Source organism: Haemaphysalis longicornis, unplaced genomic scaffold, assembly GCF_048455015.1.
Source record: "Haemaphysalis longicornis isolate Haplotype H1 unplaced genomic scaffold, Haemaphysalis longicornis Haplotype H1 scaffold_10, whole genome shotgun sequence".
NCBI lineage: Eukaryota > Metazoa > Arthropoda > Arachnida > Ixodida > Ixodidae > Haemaphysalis > Haemaphysalis longicornis.
Genome location: NW_027526204.1, coordinates 106639298 through 106664326, shown reverse-complemented (window position 1 = coordinate 106664326; position 25029 = coordinate 106639298). Strand labels below are relative to the sequence as shown.

General features: G+C 47.1%; 1 protein-coding gene across 1 annotated transcript in view; it reads left to right on the top strand.

The window, feature by feature from the left end:
- The window catches only part of LOC144159059 (sushi, von Willebrand factor type A, EGF and pentraxin domain-containing protein 1-like), a 119432-nt gene that overhangs the window by 78754 nt on the left and 15649 nt on the right, over window positions 1-25029 (top strand). Inside the window, exons 2-5 of the mRNA XM_077690316.1 lie at window positions 16659-16838; window positions 19601-19789; window positions 21910-21999; window positions 23926-24054. Coding sequence (XP_077546442.1) covers window positions 16659-16838; window positions 19601-19789; window positions 21910-21999; window positions 23926-24054 — 588 coding nt within the window. The remainder of the gene's footprint in view (window positions 1-16658; window positions 16839-19600; window positions 19790-21909; window positions 22000-23925; window positions 24055-25029) is intronic.

Below are 25029 nucleotides of genomic sequence, written 5' to 3'. Positions count from 1 at the left end.
AGCCCTGGAGTATACGGACGAGCCCTCCGTGGAGAAACAAACGAGTTTTTCCGTCATTTTTCACGTCGCGCTCGGCGTCTGCCGCGTGTTTGTCTCTCGCAAGGTCCGTGCCGAAGGCGGTCGACGTATGTCGTCGCGAGAGCGCCTCGTCTTTCTGACTCTGCAGCAGCACCGTACAGGCACGCTGTGCTATTTACCTTTACGTGCCCGAGGCTGCCGGCGCACCATTTCGAAGGCTCGTAGCGCCTCGCTGTCGGAAATATTTCTCCTGTTTGAAGAACAGAGGCCCATCCGGGTTTCGTTTGGGATGAAAGGAAGACGAATCGGCACGTCCGATGTTATTAGATTATGCTATAGCTTACTAACGTTAATGCAGTACCTAATCAAGTAATAGTAGTCGAGAAGCTTATCCCGCTAAGAAATAAACGTGGTTCGTCAGTCCAGGGGCGGTATTCTCGTGTTTGTCCGTTTTGGAAACGCCCGTTTTGCGTCCGTTTTATTGTGACGTACTTGGGTTGGCTTTAGCGCAGCTGTTCTTGTAAACACATTTTAAACGACTAAACCTATTTTAAACTATCTTTTACGTGTTTATTGTTCCCCCAGAGAGAGAGAGAGAGAGTGAGAATGCTCTTTAATGTGAACTGGTGAGGTCAGCCCTGCTAGGGACAACAACAAGGCGACGAAAAATCGTCTGCTCCAAATCGTCTGCTCCGAGAAGCCGTGGCTCATAGCTCCGCTGTGCTTGCATGGCGTCACATCCGGGTGTTCGCTTTTAGCCAATCAGGGCTCGCGCAAAACGGACACTTTTGAAACGGACACAAAACGGACAAAACACGCGAATACTGCCCCAGGAGCCCAAGTGACGATTTGGCGATCTGTGCCCTGAAAACCATTAGTTGCCGAACTTGATCTCGCAAATAAATTGGTGTTCTTCCTATTTTTGTCTGTATGTAATATCGACTTCGTTCAAAATTTTCTATGTGGGCTTATTCTATGTGCTGCCAAGTTCTGTTCTCTATCCGTAATGTCAAATGTAAGAGACAAACGCTCCCTCAAGATACAACTTTTTTTTTTTGCTAGTCCTGGCATTTCTGTATTTGAAATGCTAAATAAAGTTGAAACTGAGGTTGAATTGAAATATCTGAGTGTAGATTGCAGCGAAGTAGAATTGAAATATATGAGCGTATATTGCAGCATGTTTTTTATTCCCACAACGATATCGCGCAGTAACGATAGTTGATCGCCTTTTAGAAACTTTCGGCATGCCCAGCCGTAAAACCTACTGCTTTTCTTCAGCGTTGCGATTCAGCATTTGAGTGGTATGAAAGTCGCGATCGTAAGTTTTCGGAGCTCTAAAACGGCGGGCGCGAATTTCAAGCGAATGTTTCATGCCCAGCTTTGACAGTTCGTCCAGCTGCATATATCCTCGAATTAATTGACTGCCCTCATCGTTCGTCTGTAGGCCTGTAAACATTTGTTTCTTCTCAAGCGACGTTGCTATTCTCGGGGGCAAAATTTTTCACGTCTATAGAGATTTTAGTTGGCGTCATCGCATGCATGAAAAAAATAAATAAATAAATAAAACTCACGAGAGTTGCTTGAGATAAAGCTTCTCATTTTTGCTTCAAACTAGTCTTCTGTAACGCGCTGCTGCCCCAGTTTTCGATGAACTCCGTTAAGAGAAGGAGATAGAGGGTGCGTGAAAGGAGGCGCGAAATTTAAAACGATGTCTGTCTGAATGTTTTAGTTGCTTTATTTTTCGGCAGCAGTCTTGCATTTCAGATTTAACGCGAAGAGCGCGCCGCGATTAGGTCAGAGAGCTTTACGACGGCCGGCGAAAACAAAAAAAAAGGGGGCTAAATTCATAACTTTAATCACAGCTCAGTGCAAATTTTCAATGCAAATTGAAAAAGAAAGGGCAGGAATACACGGAAAACGCGCTTCCTGTGTGGTTGCGTTTTTCGTTTTCGAACCTTTTCGGGGTCTCGGCGCAAGTAAGTGCTGGCATAAGGACGCAGACGACAGAGAAAAAAAAAAAATACCAGGGCCCGACGAAGTCGGAAGCGAGTAGGAGTGAGAGGTCGAGAGCACCCAATCTCGGCAGTTTTTCACGCGGACGTTATTTCACGCCGGTTGGAAGTTCCGGCGCTCGTCGAGTCGCCGCGAGGGGTTCGTCATGAGAGGAGTAAACTGGAACAAATCGAAACGCCGGGAAAAAAATATAGCAGAAGGTCGCGCTGAACGTGCGACGAAATCCCCGAATCCACGCAGTTCGGCAAAGAAAAAGACACTTTGTTTTCCGTGTACCGTGGAACGTTATTCACTGCTCGCAATATGGAAGACGGTTCGGTCTAAAATTGGCCGGCAGAGGAGAAAGAGACGCCGAGGACGGGTCTGTTATTTCCTTTCTTTTTTTTTTGGCTCCATCACTCTTTCGTGTCGTACGTTTTCGTCGCCGCCGCCAGAAGTGGTGTAGTTCCCGACGGCGAGTCGATAGCGGATCGATAACGATAACTGATATCCCGGGTTCCGTCTCTACACGTGTTCTGGTGTACGGGACACCACATTGATCGGGAGCTGTTGGCCTTTCCTCTCTTTTGGTGCTTTCCCGGAAGAAGGGACGTTTCTCTGTCTCTACCAGCTCCACTTAACAAGCGCAAATTGCTCCCTCTCCCTCTCTCTCTTTCTCTCTATCTCTTTCCATTTCTCTCCTCCTCCCTTTCCCCCATCTTTCCCTCTCTCTCCCTCTCGCTTTCTCTCTCCCTCTTTTTCTCTTTATATTTATCCCTCTCTCTCTTCCCCCTCTCTCTATCTCTCTATTTCCCTCTTTATCCCTCTCCCTCTATCTCCATCTCTCTCTTTCCCTCTATCTCTTTCTATATCTCTCCCCCTCTTTCCCTCTATCTCTTTCCATATCTCTCCCCTCTCTTTCCCTCCATCTTTCCCTCTCTCTCCCTTGCTCTTTCTCTCTCCCTCTCTCCTCGCTTTCGATCTCTCTCTCTCTCTCTCTCTCTCTCTCTCTCTCTCTCTCTCTCTCTCTCTCTCTCTCTCTCTCTCTCTCTCTCTCTCTCTCTCTCTCTCTCTCTCTGTGCGTGCGGAAATGGGATAAAAAAAAAACTACGAAACGTCTTACAGCGCCTCAAACTTAACGCAGTTTACTTGGTAGCTTTTTTCGTTGTTGCTGTGACAGGATGGGGTATGTGCTTCGTTCCAGCGAAAATTTGGCCCGCTCATGCGTGCGCACGTCACGGAACATGTATATGGAATTAATGTGAGGTTATGAGCACACCCAGTTGCCCCACACATTACCACCATAGAACGAGTCTCCAGTCAATATATGATTTTTGAAAGCGATTTTCGCATGTAAAAGACCGAGTTGAGGAAATACATGTAGTGGAGGACACACTCAGAGTATACGGCCAATAGTCGCACTAAAGTCGCGAAAAAAATTTGCTCTCACCGAGCGTTTCCTAGAGCAATGCGTAGTTTTTTTTTTTTTTAATTTTAACTCACGAAAACAGCCACATTGGCTTGTATGTCGCCAGCACATGTATTCGCGAGTAAAACGAGAAACCCCCGGATTTCTCGGCATGCACGCGGCGGCCTCTATATATGGGCCGTAAAATATGCCACTGGATGTCGCTTCACTTCCCACACGACCCATCAGCACCCCTCCCCTGCTTCCCTTGTCATCATTCGGTGCTCGACTTTCTCCCAATAATTACCCCTCCGGGCTCCGTTATCGCCGCTCCCTTCGTCTTGTTTAAATGAGCCGCGACTTCGGCACAGCAGTTGAGTGAAACCTATGCGCATACGAACGCCACGTAGAAAATGAAAAGTACCAGAATGCGGTGAATCTTTTTCCCTTTCTGTTCCGCAACTCGAAGCACGTCGTTCCCAGTGCTTGAAATGCAAACACCCACAGGTTAGAAAGCCCAGTACTAGTCCTCCCCCCCTTGAATTTTCCCGCCCCCTGGCTTTCCTTTTCTTTTCGCGTCTTTAAATATGTTACGCTACTAGCGACGCGGCGTTGACCTCATTCAATCAAGTGTGAGAATTTCGAGCGAGCTCAGTGCGCAGGCTTTGTTACCAACCAAGGCGGTGTTTGTTGGGAAGAGAGGGGAAGTAAAATGGGGAAGAAGATGAGGAGGTTTCGAAATTTTTCCCCGTCGCTTCCTCTGCGGTAGTCGAGATTAGGGACGCGCGGTCGATCGCCGTACGTTTTTGGGGAATGTGGAGTGGCACATTTTAACGAACCACGCGGTGCGCCAAAAATGGATGCGGAAGAGCAAGCGGGATGGGAGGAAAACATACATTGCAGGATGGACGCTGTAGACCGTAATCCAGACGAGCAATTTTGGAAAGTGTAGGTGGGCAGGGAGGTAATAAACAGAGTGCGGTGCAGTTGTTTACGAATCTGTCACCGACTCCTGGTCATCATCATCATCACCATCACCAGCCTATCTACGCCCACTGCAGGGCAAAGGCCGACTCCTGGTACGCGATGTGAAACTTCGTTACCATCATCACCATCGTAGTCATCATCAACAACCTGCTAATATCTGCCGCAGGACGAACGCTTCTTCTGCAGATTTCCGACCGCTCCTATCCTTCGCCGCAGGATAATTCGCCTCAGATATTTTTTTTTTTTTTCACTTAGGTGAAAACGACGCGTTTTCCGCCTTACCCAGCTTCTCAGCCTCTCCCTCAGTAACCGTTCCGTTATTCGGATAGCCGAAGCCTTTTTCTGTAAAACGACGACACAACTCCACTTCTCTCTCTCTCTCTCTCTCTCTCTCTCTCTCTCTCTCTCTCTCTCTCTCTCTCTCTCTCTCTCTCTCTCTCTCTCTCTCTCTCTCTCTCTCTCTATCTCTCTCTCTCTCTCTCTCCATCCCTCCCTCTCTCTCTCTCTCTCTCTCTCTCTCTCTTTATTTATTTTTAGGACTTATTGTAGAGTGAATCGAGACCCGGCACTGGGTTGTCTCGTTGAGTTGTCAAGGTTCGTTCTTCCAAATAAAACAGTGCTGTAGTTGTCCTCATGGCACCCTTAAACACTGCTGACTACTTGTAATTGGGGCATTGGCGCCCATTTTCGTTTGTTTATTAGTATTTTAAAATCGTTCCAGAATTATGCAGAAGATGAGGACCACTGGCTGTTACCAAAGTCTGGCAGGACGACTGAACTTCATGCGAATTGATTGATTGATTGATTGATTGATTGATTGATTGATTGATTGATTGATTGATTGATTGATTGATTGATTGATTGATTTAACGCTCGGACGCAACGCAGGCGACGAGGCGCGCCGTAGTGGAGGGCTCCGTAGTAATTTTGACCACCTGGGGATCTTTAACGTGCGCCGAGATATCGTACACACGAGCGTTTTTGCTTTTCGCCTCCATCAGAAAAGCGGCCGCCGCGGCCGGGAATCGAACCCGCGACCTCGTGCTCAGCAGCGCAACGCCTTAGCCACTGAGCCACCGCGGTGGGTTTTATGCAATTTGAAGAGGCATGCGCCAGCCCCAATGTTGTCATCCCTGTTTTAATCGCGGTCAAAACTATTTAACAACAAAAACTTCCGTAGTTTTCGCGAGGTTAACGAAAACCAAATACCAGCGACGTATACGTAATCAGGCTCCAAACGGCAATGAAAGCGGTTCGTCGAACTGCATACGCCAGAGTCGTCGCACGACGGCGAATTAAACGAGCGCCACCAAACAACGAACCCGCAAGCCCGCATCGGTCGCACGCGTAGTCGCGACGGCGGCACTCCCTTTGATACGAATATAGCACTGTCCGCAGCCGTCGTTTTGTAGCCGCCGCGGCCGCCGCTCTGAACTTGACCGCGCACAATGGGCCGAACGAGGTCAGAGCCGATCCGTCTAGCCAGCCAGTCGAATCCGTTTAAGCCGTCGTCCGCATCGCGCTCAGAAACGGATCTAGAGACCCCTTGTTCTTGCGCACTGACCCACGAGAAAGTTCCCGAGTGGGCATGGTTCGCGGCTACGTTTATGTACACCCATCTCGATCCTTTTAGATGAGACAAGCACCTATAGAGCGATATGGAGAGCCGCGTGCATAAGATAATAAGTCCTACATCTTATTCCTCCGTTCCCGTCTCACGCTCAACCTCGCTGCCTTTCTCGCCTAGTACATAGGACTCGCCTTTTCAGGCCCCGGTATAGCTTCGGCTAGGCCCTTTATGCGCTCGGGCAGACTGGATGAATGTGGCTTGCGTCGATGGCATGCCTGGCAGAGCGACGAACGCTCTCTTGATTAAGCCTAGTCTCTAATTGGTAGGGCCGCGCTCCAAATCTATACGAAGCGAAAGAATGGTTCGCTCGGCGTGCGGTTATTTGGGGGCACATGCGTTGGCTTTCATTGTCTTTCGTGCCGACGCCGCCGCCGCCGCTGTTTGATAGCCCGGGTCGTTCGTAGTGCACCCGTCTATCTCGAGCAGGACGCCTGGTTCCTCCCTCGCGAACACAAGCGGCCGTAAGGTCTTTTCTTGGGACCACTCTTTGGTCAGTCGTCTTTGTTGTTTCGCGCTAGTGTATACACTACTGCGCGCTTTAGTTCCTTTGTGTGATCCTTTTATAGAGGGGGTCTATAAAAGTAGGCCGGACAGTGTACGCCGAGATCGTCTCGTCCTTTTGTGTGTTATTCGTGGAGTCACGATAAAAATAGTATTGTACAAAGAGAGCTGTTAAATGACGGGTTTAATACAGCGCTCAGATATGCACGTTAGGGTGATTGGGCGTAACTGGCTTGAGAGATAAGGGCAGTTTTGTGAGACCTCTATTGTTTGTGGGCTTCTCGTCAAAGAAATACGTAAACTCCGTTATAACAAAGTTTTCGCGACAATGACTTTGCTGTAAGCGACATTTTGTTAAAAGAGGGACTGGTTTTCCTTCCCCGTACGGCAGGTGGAACCATGAAAAAACTTGGAATGATTAGAGAACCTGAATGAAGCGATTTTGTTATAGGCTGTGTCGAGAGTGCCGTTATAAGCGCTCCACTAAAGCGACGTCCACCGGCGTTCCGATGAAAAAATACCGAGTCTGGCACTGCTTCGCCCTCCACTATACGTAACGTAACGCAAACTAACTCAACGTAACCTAACGAACAGAGAAAAAAATTATTTAGAACACCAAGACCTAAAACCAAAGCTATGATAATTACAAATAAAACTTTATTTTAAAAAATTAAAGGAGGCAAGAGCCGGACTCGACCCATCGCCCTGAGTAACAGGAACCTAAGACGGAACATCTACACCACCTTAAAGGGGCACTGACACAAAAATTTTGCATCTTGTTTTTTTTTTGTTGCGATAAGTAGCTAGTTACCTACTTATAACCTGTAGAAACCTCATTTGCTTCAGCGTGCGGCGGTTGTTTAATTAGAGGAATTTTCAATGCGGCCAGTCGCAGTTTCGGTTTCAGCGAGTGCCGCGAAACGATGGATTTTGTGGATTTTGTGTGAACAAAGCTGACCACGTGACCGTCGGAGGGATATCACAGAGCAGAGCCGCCGTAGCACTGTCGAATCCGCATCGACGGCAGTTTCTGCGAATGCCCTCACGTACTGGTCTCGTGAGGCGCTTAATTAAAAAGCGACCGTGGATGTGACGCAGGCGCTGCGAGTGCAAATGCTACCGCGGCTAAAGAACGACGCGCGACGCTCGAGACGGTGGGTGGCAAGACGCGCGCTGGGAGCAGCCGGCCGGTCTGCCTACAGGTCCGCCTACAGATGTGTTCGGCTCAGCACTGCGGCGGATATTCGAGTGCCGCTCTCGTAAGCGGTCAGATGACAATTTTGAATGCAACCCGCCATCGCATCATTAACTCCTTTCTCATGTAAGCCACCATGGTCGGGACTTGGGGACAATTTCGTGCAGCGGTAACAAGCTATCACTCGAGCTACCTGCGCCGGCCTGGGTCACTTCGCGGCCGTGGCCGCCGCCTGCACAGCGACCGTGCGGCTAGCTCAGTGAGCTTTTCGTGCCTCCGGCGCGTTTTCGCGTCCAATGTAAATCAAAAGTAATAGAAACAGACTGCCTGGAATCGCTGTAGAGCTTTGGTCGCTACAAGCTGCCCGATGAGCTGACGAATTCACGGTGCCGCCGCCGCCAACGATCGGGTCGTTCGTTCTCGAGAGCAGAAGCTCCGCCCTCCGGCCCTCCGATTGGAGCGGCGAGCCGGCCGAGCCGGCGAAAAGCGCCGACAGTGCGGAAGCGGCAAACACAAACTCGTGACGTGTTTGGATGTTGTTTATTTACAATTGCGCGTGGTCCTCTGCTGGCTGCTCGGTTGCGTTTCGCACACTTCAAAATTGATTTTAAATATGTTCTAGGCTGTATTCGCCGTCGATATTTTGCAGATGATGTATATGTGTTCCCACCAATCTATCTCCGAAGTTATCTCGCCTTCAAAATTTTGTGTCAGTGCCCCTTTAAAAAACAAAACAAAAAAAGAACCTCTACACCACTACGGCATGAAGACGCCCTGGCCTTTGTCAGCCCGGGTGTTGAAAATTCCCTCCATGAAAATTCCAGTGTCGTCGGACGGCACAATAGCCTTGGCTGTAGCGCTTAGCTAAAGTGCCGTCAATAATTTTTTTGTGATTCTTTATTTCTCTTATATATCATCGCTAGAAGGGATAGGTCAATGCATTCCTTATACCAATGTCACACGGCAGACGTAATGACATTTAGAGGAAATTTCATTGGCTCTAAATGTCGTCAGTTCGTTGCCACACGAGAATACCGAATCACATTCGAGGCGAATGGCATGTAGCGGCTAAATGAGAAGTTGGGGAGCACACTCAGAGGCGAAATGAGTAGCCTCGACAGCAGTGGCGGCTCACTAGACAAGAAAGTTCAGTAATAAACAAAAGAATACTGTTTCTGAAAACTGTCAGTAAACTAATACTTTCCCCTTCATATTGTTTTTGAAATAAATTAAAAAAAAAAGCGAAGCTCGGTCATTTTCACTGCTACCTTGATACGGATTTTTTCCGGACGTGTCTCGACTTGTGATTTTGTTCTTTTTTAATTAAAAAAATATTTGGTTTATTTAAAGAAAACTCCTATGTATGAAAACATTGTGGACACACTTGAACAACCATTCTGCAATTTTGCAAGCTTGCTAATCGTCACCGCTATCGCTATGAAATGACATTTGCTTCGCCGTGTTGGCCCGCATGGCGAAACCGAATGTCTTTCACAGCTAATGTCATTCACTTTCAGTGACCTTAGATTTGCCGTGTGTGACATTTGCCGTGTAATGTATCCGAGTGACTTCAGAAGTATTTTATGCGTTTCGGCCCGACGCATAATCTCCGCCGTGACCTATGCCGTACGACGCGCGAACGTACTTCAGAAGCTTCTCGCGAACTGCAGAGTATTTAGAACAGAACCATTAACGATAAAAAAAAAATGTGACAGATGCGGTGCAATTTAGATGGGCACGAAATCATTAACAGCGTAGTTTATTTCAGCCCGCCTGTCGCTTACATACATGGTTCCCCTTGTGGATTGAGATCCGCGGCAAGGTCTCCTCAGTAAGCATCAGGTTGCTGTTTTTGACCTACACTGTGTGAAAACAGTGCATTTTAGGACGCAGACAACCGCCGCCGTAAACACATTCACCCATTTATCCTTCTTGAATGTGTAAACTTCCTTGTTTTCTTCAGCACCTTGGTCGGCAAAGTCCTGAAGAACCGTCGTGGTAAGAACACCTGCTGTTGTGCTAATAATGAGATTGGGATTCTTGGGTTATCTGGCCTAGTTTCTTGGTCTGGCGACATCTGTCTAGCAGTTCTGGTCTGTGAGTAATTTGTCCAGCCGTTTTTTCGTGCTAGGGCTTCAATTTGGCCTTCAAAATCGGGAAGAGGGCAGGAGTGGAAGGGGAAGGTAACTCAGTTCGTCAATATAAAGTGGTTACACAACCGTATGACTGCTAATCAAGAGAGAGAGAGAGAGAGAAGGCTCTTTAATGTAAACTGGTGAGGTCAGCCCTGCTAGGGACAAGGCTTGCTACACCAGATGGTGGGTGACTACGTTGATGAGTGATGAATATTAGACATTAGGGTTACAGCAGGAAGAAGACAAACAAGAAGCGTTGAAAAAAAAAAGGAAAGTAAAAACAAGAGAAATCTGCCAGCAGAGTCCGGGCATAAAAATACAATTGAAAAGAGAATCGTTAATGTAAACACTGAAACAAAACGAAAAGTAAATGACGCGAAAAAAAAAAGAGTAACACCAACCCAAGAAAAATAAATAGATGAACGCCAGTGACACCAACACAAGCAAAGTAAAAAGATGAACGCCACAGTGCGAAAGAGTACATATCACGACACACTTGCTCTGTCTGCTATCTAGAGAAATTTGCTAATCAAGTCACATCGACAACCTTAAGAAACGGGTTCAGCCTGATTTTTTTTTTTTATTTTCATCGATTCATCTCTCTTCGGCAGAAACGCACGGCGATGCGCACTGAATTTTCGGCGGTGCGCAGAAGAGAGAGAGAGAGAGAGAGAGAGAGAGAGAGAGAGAGAGAGAGAGAGAGAGAGAGAGAGAGAGAGAGAGAGAGAGAGAGAGAGAGAGAGAGAGAGAGAGAGAGAGAGTGTATTGAAAAGGAGAAGTGGTCGACCTGAGAAAGTGATCTCGGGCCTCTACCCGCTAGCTACAGGGAGAGGATACGGGAGATAAAAAGCGAAAATAATGAATATGGCAGATATGGGAAATGACAGTGAAATCGACAAATGAACTATGTACAAGCAGTAAAGCCAATAAACGTGTCACATACAATGGGGCGCTGAATCAGATGATTACAGTCCACTTTTCAGCACATGATTATCGTCCATAAAAAAAAAACACTGAGACATTATTTCGCAGTCTGTTAAATTTTGTCGCAACCTAGAGCCGAGAATCCAGAGAGGAGTCACTAAGAAGTATAGGCAGGACGTGCAGGAGAAGGTCTTAAAAACTGGGTCCTTAACAGCTTGTCGCTGTGAAATTGTTTGTTTTGGCCTACCCGACTTCTCGTCAATAAAGGAGGCTAAGCTTTTAAAACATTTCTCCTCAAACCAATACAAACGTTGTGCTTTGTTGTAAGCCATGGTTTCGTTTTCTATCTTCTTCTTCTTTTTTTTTTTTTTTTTGCTAAACACGGTTGTTCCCTGGTGAACCCAACAGAACAAACCTATTTTTAAACACACCTAGCTACTCGTTTTACGTCCCAACGGCCGTGACTTCTACAGTAAGCGTCTAAACCTCTGCAGCATTCTTACGTGCAGAATGCAAAGACACGGTAACGTGCGCGCAACGAAACCGGTGGCCGTCGTTAGGTCCCTTTCCCTGCGAACTCGACAGCGTGACCAACTGCGACGACGAGGACAGAGGAGACAAGTTCGCTGAACCCACTCCTCCCATTCTCACACCAGCTAGCAATCGTGGAGCACAAGTTAGTCGCGAATCGGTGCTCGTAGAGGGACACGGGTCGCTAGCGACGCCACGACCTTCATTGTGTTCCGGGGTCAGGTGGCAGAGCAACTCCGCGACCAATCGCGACCCGTCCCCTCCTGACGACCTCCGCCAGCGTACGTTCACTTGCACTTATGAGGTTGCCACGACGTGGTGACAACACCTCACATATAACAAAGCATTGTCACACTTCCGCCGTAGTTGCTGCCCGATCAGAAGTTTTTCCTTCTTTTAGGCACGAAAATAAGCGTCACTTTAGCTTGACAGAGATTAGCAAGCATATCGCTGGGAACAAAAACGAGCCGATGAGGTGATTCGCGGGCTTTCTCTCTCCAAGGTGTTGGGGTCCCTTGTTGCGGTGGGGTAGCGGCAGAAGAAGGGCGTTCGTTTGTCCGCCGTTCCGCGGCGGCGCGTAGCAGACGACACGCTGCAGACGATGAAAAGGCGATCGTCTGCGCGTGCGGCCTGCCGGTTCGGTTCACGAGAGCGGCGGGCATGAGACGTCGGCGGTGGTCGGTCTCGCCTAATTGCCACTTCCGGTCCTCGGCGCGCCATTTCTTTGTCTCTACGCGAGACGAACGGCACGCGCTGGGCACGGCGAACGGGCGTGATGTAGAGTGCCGTATGCGCCGCGGTGGAGTCCGAAGAGGACTGCTTCTCGTTTGAGGCTCGAAGTGAGGAAAAGAGGCGGGAAGTCGTTTAAAAAGTGGACAACTGTTAGTCGAGGCTTGAAGCCTAACTTTTAGTTTAAGCGTGAACTCACGCTTTTGTTTAAGAACCGACTTTTACTTCGGGCTTAAAAAAAGTGAGTAGAGCACTTTTAGTTAAAGCTTACAGCTGAAACGTTTAGTAGAAAGGGTGCCAAAAATAATAATAAACAGGCTTTCTTTCGAAGACTACCAAATTATTGTCCTAATGTTTAAAAATGAGAAAATAGGACGAACGTTTTTTTTTTTTTTTAATCTGTGATACTTACGAAGATTCCACACGGGATGAGAAAAAGTTAAATAAAGTGAGCGGGTAACATCAAGGCATCTAGTCTATACAACTGTCCTTCGTTTATTACCGAACATTAGGACAAAATCAATGTTATCGTTCGTATGGTTAACGCTGTGATGACAGCTTCGCAACGGGTATAAAGTCTGCAGCATATCTAACGTACTAAGTTGCGCTTTGTGCACACTCCCTCTTCCCTCTCTCTATATATCCTACTCACTCACTCACTCACTCACTCACTCTCCAACCATTCCTATGTGGAACAAAGTCCTTGTAAGGAGCGAGACGTATTGTTCCTTTTTGTGCCAAGCTGAGTTGCTCTCGGCTATTAAGTTGCACTCTCCAGGTCTTCATTGTAATTCCGTTGTGCGTGCATCTTTTTAAACGTTTGTGCCGAGGTCACCCAACCTCCTTGCGCGTCCAAACGTGGAAATCTTTTATACATCCCGCGACAGTTCCCCGCATCTAACGTCAGGTCAAGAGCCATTTTGGGGGCGTTCTGCTCTAGCGACTTCACTGTAATTGTACCGCAGGTATCGCGCTCACGTATGACTCGGTAGCCTTATACGCAAGCGGAAAACATTGAAACGAGCTCCCAGCTTAAGGCGTGCTGCGGAAACTGCGTAATTGTCGTTCTTGTTGTTGTTGCAGTCTTTTTATTGAAAATGAAGGCGAAGAAATACGGAATGAAGGTCCTGTATATAGGAACACGAAAAGACATGGACGCTGTTCCAGGATTAAGCGCGAGCAATATGAGTTTTGAAACTTTAAACCGTGACAACAGCTTGGCATGTTCTGGACAGCGTTGCGCATGCGCCGTTGGATGATCCTGTCGACTCCGGCAATAAAATCGGCGCTACAGCCGGGTAACAGCCCAGGGATAAAACAGTTACTACCAGTGCCATAAAGCTGAAAAGGTCTATGGCAGGCTCATAATCTTTGTGGGATATGTCAATACCACGTTTTGAGTATTTTTTTCGGTAGGGTTCACTTGAACCTTTTCTTGGGACCACTAGAGTTCCTTCACTCTCAGCTCGTAACACTATGGCCGGTATTCAATAGCGAGGCGCGCATGCAGGCAACCATGTGAATGCACCACCACTGGTTACGTCGGGCTCCGCGAGATGGCGGTACTTGTCCGTGTCCGTGCTAAGCGCATGATATTGGTTGGACATTCCAACCTCTGGCCCGCCGAACGCAAATTAATGCCTCGACTCAAATGTGAGTGCGATGAATAACAACTCTGTTGGCACCACCGTTGAGAATCGGGTTGAAACGGAGCAGACGACACACGCCGGTGTTATTTTTGTTCTTCGGCGTGCGGCCGCAGTGGCAGAAGCCGCGCCATTTTTGTGGCGCTTCGGCAATGGCCGTGGCCATTTCAGTGTTGCTAAATGAAGAAATTGACAGCTAAACTTTTCAATGAATACCGGCTATAGCAAGACACCTTCAAGCCAGGACTGCGCGGACGACTTCGCTACACCGTTATCATAAGCCTCCAAGGCCTGTGTGGCCGGGGCAAGGCCGACAAAACAAGCCGGTTACAAGAGCGGCCGGTGCCTGGCGCGCGCGCATGCGCGCAGCAGCATACGGGCGCGATAGCGCGCGCAACCTCCGCCGCCGCATTGTTCTGCGCCAAGCGGGCGCAGAGCCCGTCGTCGCAACTGTCGGCCCGCTCGCACTTTCGCGCCCGCATCACATAGAATGGGGGGAGGAGGACGTGCGCGGAATCTGGGCCGTGCGGGCCCTTGACATCGGCCGCCTCCGATGCTACTATAACGCAGCGGTGGTGGTCCCAACCTCGCAGCTGCTGCGGCCTACTCACAATGGCGTTCGGTGTACGCTCTCGTGCGTGTGTACGCGCCTCCGATGCAGTGGCTCGTGTAGTGTATACGCGCGTTGTTGCCACATGCGCGGGCTGGAGAGGACACTTTAATCTGACGAAATGACGTAACCGCGGGATCGTGTACGGGTTGAGTCCTTTGTATACTGCCGAAACTTGAAATGTTACCGTGGTATCGTTGAAAAAAGAAATCGCTGTCATATCTTCGCGTACGGATTCGTTCCAGGCGACAAACGCGGGGTCACAACACACGCACACACTAGATAGACACTGGTTATAACGAATTCGCTTTGTTCGAAATCTTGCTTTCTTCGAAGTGTTTCGTGGTACCTACTGCAGTGCATACGGAGGAAATGGTACCCGTTTTAACGAAGTAGCGTTTATAACGAAGCTAGTTTCTTGTCTCTATGGCTTTGTTATAGCGAGAGTTCAGTTGGTATTAGTATTAAAAAAGAATTGGCGATATCGGGCCTTTGGCATTTCCTTAGACATGCTGGCCGGTTGTTATGTTCTCCTGCGATATATTCTTTTAAAGTCCTGCAGACACGTTTACAGCAGCAGGTGTAACTTACACAGTTGCATGCCGGTCTGCAAGTGTGTTAAAGCAAGTGCAGTTTTTCGGCACACTTATGCTTCGGCACACTTGTTATGCTAAGATTTTCGTGCACGTATAATTGAAGGCTCAAGGTGAGGGTTTGCTGTGAGTACAATGTCACGTTTGGCAGATGGTTCTACCAGACTAAAGAGGTAGGTTTCTCTCTACGGTCAGCATCAACATTTGGCGAGAAAATACGCAAAAAGTCTGCAAATAGTCATCCCGGATATTTTTGCAAGATTCGTATTAGGGAAAACCTTTTTCTGTGGGAAACATTGATTTTCTGGGATGGTTCTGTTTTACGAAACATCATTTTCTTTTTTTCTGAAATGGCTTCACTACTTTAAATTCCTGACCGATCGATCATCATTTGAGCTAAATTGCTGAGTAAACATTCCATCACTGTTGCAGGCACAGCGAATGTAGTTTTTTTTCTATATTCAACTTCGGCCGTAGCCCCTTGGGCGGCTTGCCTCACCCGGTGAGAGGACCGTTGCGCATCGCGTCTTGTATGTCGAGAGCGCGGACGTCCTTGACTTGAGCGAGCCCGTTCTTCGAGTAGATGCTCGGCCTCGACAGCGGGCGCAACAAGAGGCCGTTCGTACCACGAGCGGGGGCCGCTCATTGATTCGTCTCGAACTGCGAGCCGGCTGCAATCATCGCCGCAATGGGAAGCAATTCGCGCCCTGTAATGGCGGGAAAGCATGGCCCGCGAAAAGCGCGCGCTAGATTGGAACGTCACGGTCACGTGCGCGGACAATCGGCGTTCCTCGCAATCCCCCCCAAGAGGGCTACCCTACACAGCGCTGCCGCTGCGTAAGAAAGCCAGCACAACACTCGACGCGAGGACGACTTGGGCACAGGGGCTGGCAGAAACTGATTCCGCGGTTTTGGTGAGGGTGAAATACGGGACACGCAGCGTTTAGGCTTAACTGTCACCTTAGAAGGCGGTCGTGGGATGGCGGGATCTTTCTTTCTTTCTTTCTTGGGTACGCACTTGGAAGAATTAAAATGTATACTTCTGGATTCCCGTAAAATCAAAATAAATGTTGATATAAAATTGGTTCACCTCAGCCTGAAGGATCAAAGAATGAAGTGTTAAAATTTCGATCTGTTGTAGTAGACCGCAAAGAAAAGATGTACACATATGCACGTTAAAATAAATGCATAAATACCATTATATATGCGCATGAACTCATACGCAATGGATATATATTGTACGTATAATACATTAACTTTTAATAAATGAAAGTAAGGTGACGTGTAACAGTTGTACGACAGTGGTGGTCAATTGTAGTCAATTTCAGATCCGCGCAATGAGATTAAGAGGCGCGGAAAATTATTTCGACAGACTTGCCCTGGGTCTGTCATGGACGCTTTTCCCACATATCTCGGCGGATGGGAGCGGAAAGCTTAATATATATTCCACACGCTTGCGAGAACGCGAGCGCATTGTCGGGGTCGCGAAAGAGCATTTACTCCAATTTCTTCTTTTTGTGTCCATGTCGGGTTCGCCCTACTTCAAGATGTTCAAGAACCACCACCAACTAGCCGAATTGTCGATCCTTCTATGTTGAACGTACTCGGACGAAAAGACAGCAGCTATATATTACTCGCTTCTCTCGACGCCTTCTCAAAGTCTTGTGACCCAATGCCCTGAAATTTGCCGTTTTGTTGTCGCTCGTCTCGATATATAGTGCTGCATTACGAAGAGTTTCTTCCCTCGTTCCATTCGCAGCGGTGCAGCCGTGCGGCTTCCCCGGCCGGCCGGCGTACGGGCGCATCAGCCTGATCCGGGACTCGTACGAGCCGGGCCAGAGCGTGGCGTACTCGTGCGACTCCGGCTTCAACCTGCTCGGGCACAGCACGCGGCAATGCCTCACCAACGGCACCTGGTCCGGCACGCTGCCCGTGTGCGGTAAGTGCATATACGCCGTGCCGTGCATTCGGTACAGCGAAGTTCCGCTACAGCGAAACCTGCTTCTGCCAACTTTCACGGCAATCATACCATTTGGTCATCAAGACTGCGATGCAAGAGCCACTATCCGCTGAAAGCGACCCCAGCTTCCGCCAGTCCCTTGCGGTCTTAAACGTGCTTCAACGCTGTATATTTCATGATGCTTGCAGGCGGTGTCCGTAAGCTCATGGCGCGAAACCGTTACACTCGGCGTGCTTCTTCGCAGGGCATTTGTGTAGTGCAACGAAGCCAGCATGAGGAGACGCGGTGCGCGGAGCTAGAAGCTCGTAGTCGGAAGATGTCCGTATGCGGCACTACGGCTCCTGTAAAAATATGCCCGGACGTCACGAGCTCGCAGTGCCAGTCGCGGAGGCTTGGGGTAGCCGCTGCGCAGAAACGAGTGAGGTGGCGGGTTTGATTCCCGACCGCCGTGGCTATAGTCGTACCAGAGCCCTTGCGTAAACATCGCGTCCATCTCCGAAGGCTGGGCCCGATGTTCAAGCCTTGTTCTAACTTGATAAGTCGGCAACAGTGGTTCTCTCGCTTCAGTGGAGCCCACAGTTTCGCGAAGTCATCAGCTATAGGCGAAGTCTCGGCGAATTGAATCATGTATTTAAATGCTGCCTCTAGTCATAAGTCCCAATAACACAACAAGAACTTCAGTAGGACTATCCTCCCAGCCGCCTGCCAAACATTAATTCGGCCTGTATCAGCTACAAAACTAGAATATACGGTTAGCAATTGCGGAATGCGCATCCGATGGCGTACGGCCGGCTTTGAGCCCAAAACTAAATAATAATTGTTTCTCACCCCGTACCCGGTTAATGGAATTACCTGTCACTAATACGAGGTTTACAGGAAAAGTTCTTGACCGTGGCTGTAGTAAACCTACTGCTCTTTCTGTGTGCAAATTGCTTGAAATTAGCTCTTATAAAAGGGACGTGATTCTAAGTTTACGTACCTTATCTCACGCAAATTATACCGACGTTTAGACATAGTTGCCGGCGACCACTTCGTTTCTTTATTTCCTGACATATTTATTTATTTATTTATTTATTTATTTATTCGTTCGTCCGTTCGTTTGTTTGTTTGCTTATTAATTCAATATATAATTCATTCATTTGTTCAACTTTACTCCATAGATTCCAACGGTCTGAAAGGTCGCACCGCTTCCTCAATGCAGCTGCCTCCTTGGCCCAGAAATTGCACATACCGCAGTTTCTCAATGTTAAGCAGCCTTGCCCACTTCGCCATAAAGAAGCTCTTAAGGAAGATGTTGGCAAGGGCCAAATAAAGTTTATTCACTCACTGATATATATGCGCTTCGAACTCAGCACCCTTGTCTGAGTTGAGCATTACTCCTTTTTTATGGAACATTATTAATACCAAAGTTGCCTTCAACATCATGGCTTCACAAACAAAGAGGGACCGGCAGTGGAACCGTTTTTTTTTTTCGAGAAAACCCCCACAATACCCTACTCCATGCAATGTACCCCACCCTCTACCCCGCATCTTGCAAATACTGCCCCCATCCTGGCACCCTATACCATCTGGTATGGGGGTGTCAACAAACCCCGTCCCTTACTCCCAATCTACAACCTACTTACGAGCAGTGGATGGCACAACTGACCAGCTCCGACCTCTCCTCCCAGCGTAGCCTGGTAGAGAGGGCCCGGGTGGCCAGTGCAGGCCAAGGTATCCCGGACTAGAGGAAACCCCCCACCAGGCGGGTGCCCAGACAGCAGCACCTAAGGCTCGCATAAATAAAGTTTATTCCTCCTCCTCCTCCTCGAGAAAACATATTTCGTTATACTACCTGAACAGATGACGAAATTGCAGTTGTAAACGGCGCCACTGTCTTCAGTTTTTTTTTTGCTGTGTTTTTCAGTGCTCCAGACATATATAAATGTGCTCACTATAAAGTTGACCCTCGTTGTAACGAACACTGATATAGCGAATTATCCTGATATAGCGAACTTCATCCTGCGAACTAAATACGAACTTTGGTTGGCCGCGCTTTATTTCAGTGACACATTCTTTTTTTAACGAAACCGAAACCACGGGACCTGCGCGCGACATCGGCTATAACGAAGAAATATTTGAGAAAGACTGACAAGCTACTCGCAAAATTAAACTCCTGACGTCCAAAACTGCGGAAGTAGAAAAGGCCCTTTCGTACGTGGTCACTGAGCGAAACTTCGTCCCGCTCAGTGCTGTGAAAAGCCACCTGACGTAGATAAACATCCAACTTCAAAGAAATAAGGATGCAGACCTGTTTTGTCAAATAGACGTTGATCTGTTGTAATTTCACATTTTCATTTTTTGGCTCATTTAGTCTGAAACGCCACAAGGAGGCAGGGGTAAGGATTACCTCGTTAATAATGGGTTGCAAGCCTAGAGAAAAGGGTAGCTGGTCCCAGCTGGTTTATGGCCAAATTCAAAGCTGAGCGCTGCTGGTCCCAGCTGGTCCCAACTGGTACCAGCAGCGCCCAGCTGGGAATTTGGCCATAAACCAGCAGGGACCAGCTACCCTTTTCTCTGGGGAGCCTAGCCAGTAGTGTTTTCGTATCTAATATTTTTTTCACTAGCCGGATTGTCAATTCGTTAGGCCTATTTTTACCCCTACTGTTACAACGAATATAGGGTTAACGAACCAATTTACTGCCTCGATACTACTATATCGTTATAACGAGGTTCGGCTGTGCTTACTTGTACGTGCGCAGACACGAGCCTGTCGGTGCAGCGCATCCCGGAGGCGTCAGGCTACCTGTACGCGTACCCTCCGGTGAACGCGCTGGACGGCTCCAAGACCAGCTGCTTCTACACCACCTACCAGCCGCCCCGCTGGTGGCGCGTGGACCTGGGCGCCGCCTACCACGTGCTCTCCGTGGCGCTCACGGTGCCCCACGTCAGTGAGTAGTGGCCACTCCCTCCCCGGTTACTGCTGCTGCGCGCATATCTGCACTTCCAAACATCCTAGCTCGCTGATTTCTTTCTTTCAAATGTGCCCCGAATTCTCTGTACCATCTGATGTCGCCTGGATGACAGGCTCACTAACCTGTTCACATTCGTGGCGGTGTAAAATGGAACAGTGTAAAAAGTTGGAAGGTATATCCATATCATCATGATTTTTCAGGGGGGCAGTTTGTCGAGTATATATATATATGTGTGTGTAATACAGAAATGAGGGTAGGTAGTCAAGAAAGTCAAAGGAAGCAAATGGGAGAATGTAGTAGGTTATTTGAAACGGGTACAGATTTTTGAAAGAAAGAAAGTGGAGGAAAACATGCCTTTTAAGTGGGATCCAAACCCACGACCTTTGGAATACACGTTTAAAAATCTGTACCTGTTTCAACAATACCAAATGACCTACAACATGCTCTCCTTTGCTTTCTTTGGCCTTCTTGACTACCTACCTTCATTTCTATATTAATTCAACAAGCCCCTCATTTCCCTTTCTCATTCACTCTGTGTGTAATATATATATATATATATTTATACAAGTAAGAGAGACTCTCGTCGAAAAAGAAACTTTTAACGTTTCGGCTGAGGGACTGGCCTTCGTCAGAATCAATACACACACACACACGTTCACTGTGAGCCATTTTGACCACGCTGCCAGTGTTTTCAACATTATACAAGAACTTCCTCATCATCTGTACATTGTCATCAGTGCTAGTTCTGATCACCCCCGTCATCATCATTCCCTGTACAAAATCATCATCACCATTTGTGTTGTTGTTTTGTTGACCCAACAGTTGCCCCAACCATTCCCTATCAATATTCTGAAACAAAAAACAAAACCAACTCGCAAAGAACAAAGAAAAGTGGAACGAGTAAGAAGTTAGACACACAATGAAACAAGGGCAAAAAGTTTTACTTCCATATCCCCAAGGGGATTAGACTTGATTGTTTCACATAAACAATACACACACATGCACAGAAATACAAAAGTAAAGTTGTTTTGTCAGGGGTAGCCAGCTGATAAAAGCAAGACAGGACCTAATGCATAACCAAAAAACAGGACCTAATGCATAACCATGCAGTCACATCAGAAAAGTGACCGTATTATAAAAGCTTACAAAGCTCTACATATACAAATATCAAATTACAAAAGTGACTGCAAATATTGCTTGAAATTTTCGTAGAGCCAGTAACAAAACTTAATTGTATGTAGGGTTGTTCGTATTCAGGTTTTATATTTTTTCAAAATCGGGGTAAAAATCGGGTGCTATTTTTTGAACTGATATTTGGGGAGAATTAGGGTGTTTTTGTGAAACCATTCCAAAATTTGGGGTTTTTTTCGGGTTAAATCGATCAATGTACGAATTTTATTTTAATACGCTTAGCTTATTTTAGCGGGTATCACGAGCTTTTTAAGTCTAACGCATCAAAATTGGTGCTTATTTCAAGCTGGTAATAAGGAAGACTTCAGCTGGGTTCTCTTTAAAATGCTCTCCGAAATTTGACATTCCTTTGAAAACGAATAAATTATGACAGAAAATAGCATTAATAACTTCTAGCACATAAATCATTTTATTCACGAAAAGCTCGTCATTGATTGTTCCCTCACCCTTGTTTACATACATTATTGCGATCTGCTTGCGCAACTTGTCGGTCTTCATTCGAGGTCTGCCTGATCGCTGACGTATCTCAACTGGGAGAAGGTTCCCTTGACAACACAGCTTCGATTAGCCAGACACAACAATATCAGGGTAGCATTTGACAGCCTGAGGTTGCGGGTGGCAGAGTCATTGCAATACTCAATGAGTTCGGAAGCCGTGTTTGTGGGACTTCCTTCCAGCAAGTACTGGTTGAGAACGGTGGAACACCAGACCACAATTGTGCAGATCGCTCCTTTGGAAAGGTCCATTCGTGGAGAAATTGGGTTTAACCCGAATCTCCTGAAACATGTTCGGGGTGTAAGAATCGGGTAAAATCCGGTTTTACGCGAAAACGAACAACCCTAATTATATATGTGTGCGCCAGCGCATAGTGCACTGTGATTCTCACAGCACTCATCCGCTTGCAGGTTCTCGACAGGACCTGGAGGTGCGGGTTGTCAGCTACGAGGGCAATAAGGCTACCTTCAACAGGTGCGCTGCATTCAGCGGGAAGTTCTGTGAGTACCGAATTAAGCAAGTCCTCATGGAATGCTATTTACAGTGCCTTTTTAGGGCATGTGGCCCATTGAAGTTCTGTATACTTTCTGTATATACACTTCTGCATACATATATTTTTAACTTCACTCTTTTTTTCTGCTATTTATACACTCAGACTTGCTTGTCTGTGTTATTTCGAACTCTTATACTTTGGAATCTCGTTTCTTTATTGAACTATAGCATGTAGCTGTCCGTTATATTGTTTGTGGGATTTGTAAGATTTGTGCTTCAGTGTCATGTTCTTTTATAGTACTGTGGCATGTTGAAATTCATTTGTAATTTGTGAGAATTGTAAGAATTGTACTTCGGTATCTGGTTTCTTTACAGTACTATACAATGTTGCAGTTCACTGATTGGCTGTAAAATTTGTAAGATTTGTACTTGGGTACCTTGTTCGTTTATAGCGCTACATCATGTAGCAATTTGGCTGACTTATTTCTGTGCTGTGTGTGTTTATAAAACTTTCCCAGCTATGGGCAAACAGTATCATGATTGAAGTCTCCTGAATTTTAATAACTTTGCATACCTGCTTGCCCATAGAAGCAGGCAGTACTACATTTAAGTATAGATATATTCCCCTACCACTTCCACTGCCTCGCCACCTATCTCAACCCGCTGTGCTCTCCCGAGGCTATTGAGCATTACATTGAGCACTACTCAGGCCAAGTTGTGACCCCTGATCCCAACCATGAGGCAGAGATAATTCGAAGGAGAAGAATGGGGTGGAGTGCATTCGGCAGGCATTCTCAGATAAGAAATAGCAGCCTACCGTTGTCCCTGAAGAAGAAAGTGTATGACAGCCGCATCTTACCGGTACTCACCCACGGGGCAGAAACTTGGAGGCTCACTAAGAGGGTTCCACTTAAATTGAGGACGACTCAGCGCGCAATGGAACGGAGGATGATAAGTGTAACATTAAGGGACAAGAAGAGAGCGGAGTGGGTCAGAGAACAAATGCCTGTTAAGGACATATTAGTAGAAATTAAGAAGAAGAAATGAACGTGGGCAGAGCATGAAATGCGAAGGCAAGCTAACCGTTGGTCATTAAGGGTAACAGAGTGGATCCCTAGAGAAGGCAAGCGTGGCAGGTGGCGGCAGAAAGTGACATGGGCAGATGAGATCAAGAAGTTTGCGGGGATAAATTGGTCTCAGTTAGCACAGAACCGGGATAATTGGAGAATAATGGGAGAGGCCTCAAAACAGCTCCTTAAAACTGCTCTTAAAACAGCTCCTTTTTATTTTTAAGTGATCTGTGTGAAACTTGCCACTCTTGGTTCTTTTTTTCCCACCGATTTCAAATATGCCATTATTTTTTGAGCCAGTCAATTAGTTCTCAAAATAATTAGAGATAATTAGTTAGTCATTTCTGGAGGAACAATGGACAAAACAGTGTTGGTCATAAAACTGTAATCTTTATATTTTCCACTACTACCAACCGTGGTGAATGCAATAAGAGAATCGGTTTTTCGTTGCACCACTTGGAACTAATTTTACAGCTAATTAAACTTGGGTGGCACTGGTGGCAAGGAACCATCTTTAATGCCCATTTCAAACACCATAGGTAACAGAATGGATCCCTAGAGAAGGCAAGTGTTACAGGGGGTGGCAGAAAGTTACCTAGGTGGGAAGATGGGATCAAGGAGAATGCGGGGATCAATTGGCCGCAGATAGCACAGGACCGGGATAAATGGAGATCCATGGGAGAAGCCTTTGCCTTGCAGCTTATGAGACACGTGCCTAATTTGTAGAGTGGGGATGGACAGGCTGATGATGATGATGATTATTATTATTACACTTAACAGGTCGGAAGCTTATTTTAAACAACATTATTGTTTTTTCGCACGCTAACATATGCAACTATGTTTTCATTTTTCTTTTCCTAACAGCGACTCAGACTGTGGTGCTGATGTGTGATGAGGGCAAAGGCATTGTCGGCCAGTACATCGATATCATTGACAAGCGGAAGGACCCGGACCACTTCAGCCTCTGCGAAGTTGAAATCTACGTCCTCAGAGGTGAGAACAGTGAGACAACTTGTGAAAGTGTAAACCTCTTTTAGACTGCGGGCATGCTTGAGGGGGGAAAAAAAATTGGCCACATATATCTTCCGACTTCATCGCAAATGTCGTTGAAAGAGGGTAATCGTCTGCTTCCCCTGCCAAGTAGACGCCTCCCTCCCTTCCTCTCTCATCTCGCTCCACCCACGATAACCACTATGGAGGTTTGCTCAAGTCAATTCAAATTTACCCCGTTCCACTGCTCCACGCGCGTTCCATGCGCCATCTACTAGAACCTTACTGTTGCTGCTTGACTTCTTGGAATGCCGCCAGTGTCGCAAGTGACTGTTCTCTTTTATGCAAAGCACCACCCTCCTGCTCGGGTTTTTTTATATTTGCCGCAGAAACTGCCCTGTCCAGTTTTATCTAATGTGGCTTTTGGCAAGCCTTATGGCACTTTGTATTTAGCCTTATTCTTCCAAATTAAACTTAGCTGTGGTTTAACACTCATCTGCTGTATTTGTCTGCAGTGGCTTGACAAGCTTTCTTACTGGTAGTGGCCTCTACCATTCGTTTCAGCAGTGTAGCATTTGTTTCCTGCTATTTTATGACTTGTGGGACAGGCCACACAGGCAAGCTAGTGCGGCACCCATTCGCGGGTGTCTCAGGATTCCCTCAACTGAGTGCAGGCTGATTTTTTACCCCACGACTTAGTATGTTAATGGCATTTAAATGAGTTGCGTAGAATGTCGCAAGAGGGCAAATGCAAAACTTGTTGCACAGTGGCATCATTGAATGAACTCCAATGCAGACAAGTTAGCTAAAATTTGTACGTGACAGTGGTATGAGGAGGACACAAAAACTGGTCGGCAGCCGCTTCATGCAAAAGCGGCGCTGAACTGTGGAGTAATTCATGTAGTGCAGGCCCAATTTAGTGAACCTAGTGACCATACAGTTCAAGATGTTGTATCATGGAGAACATGCATTCGCGCA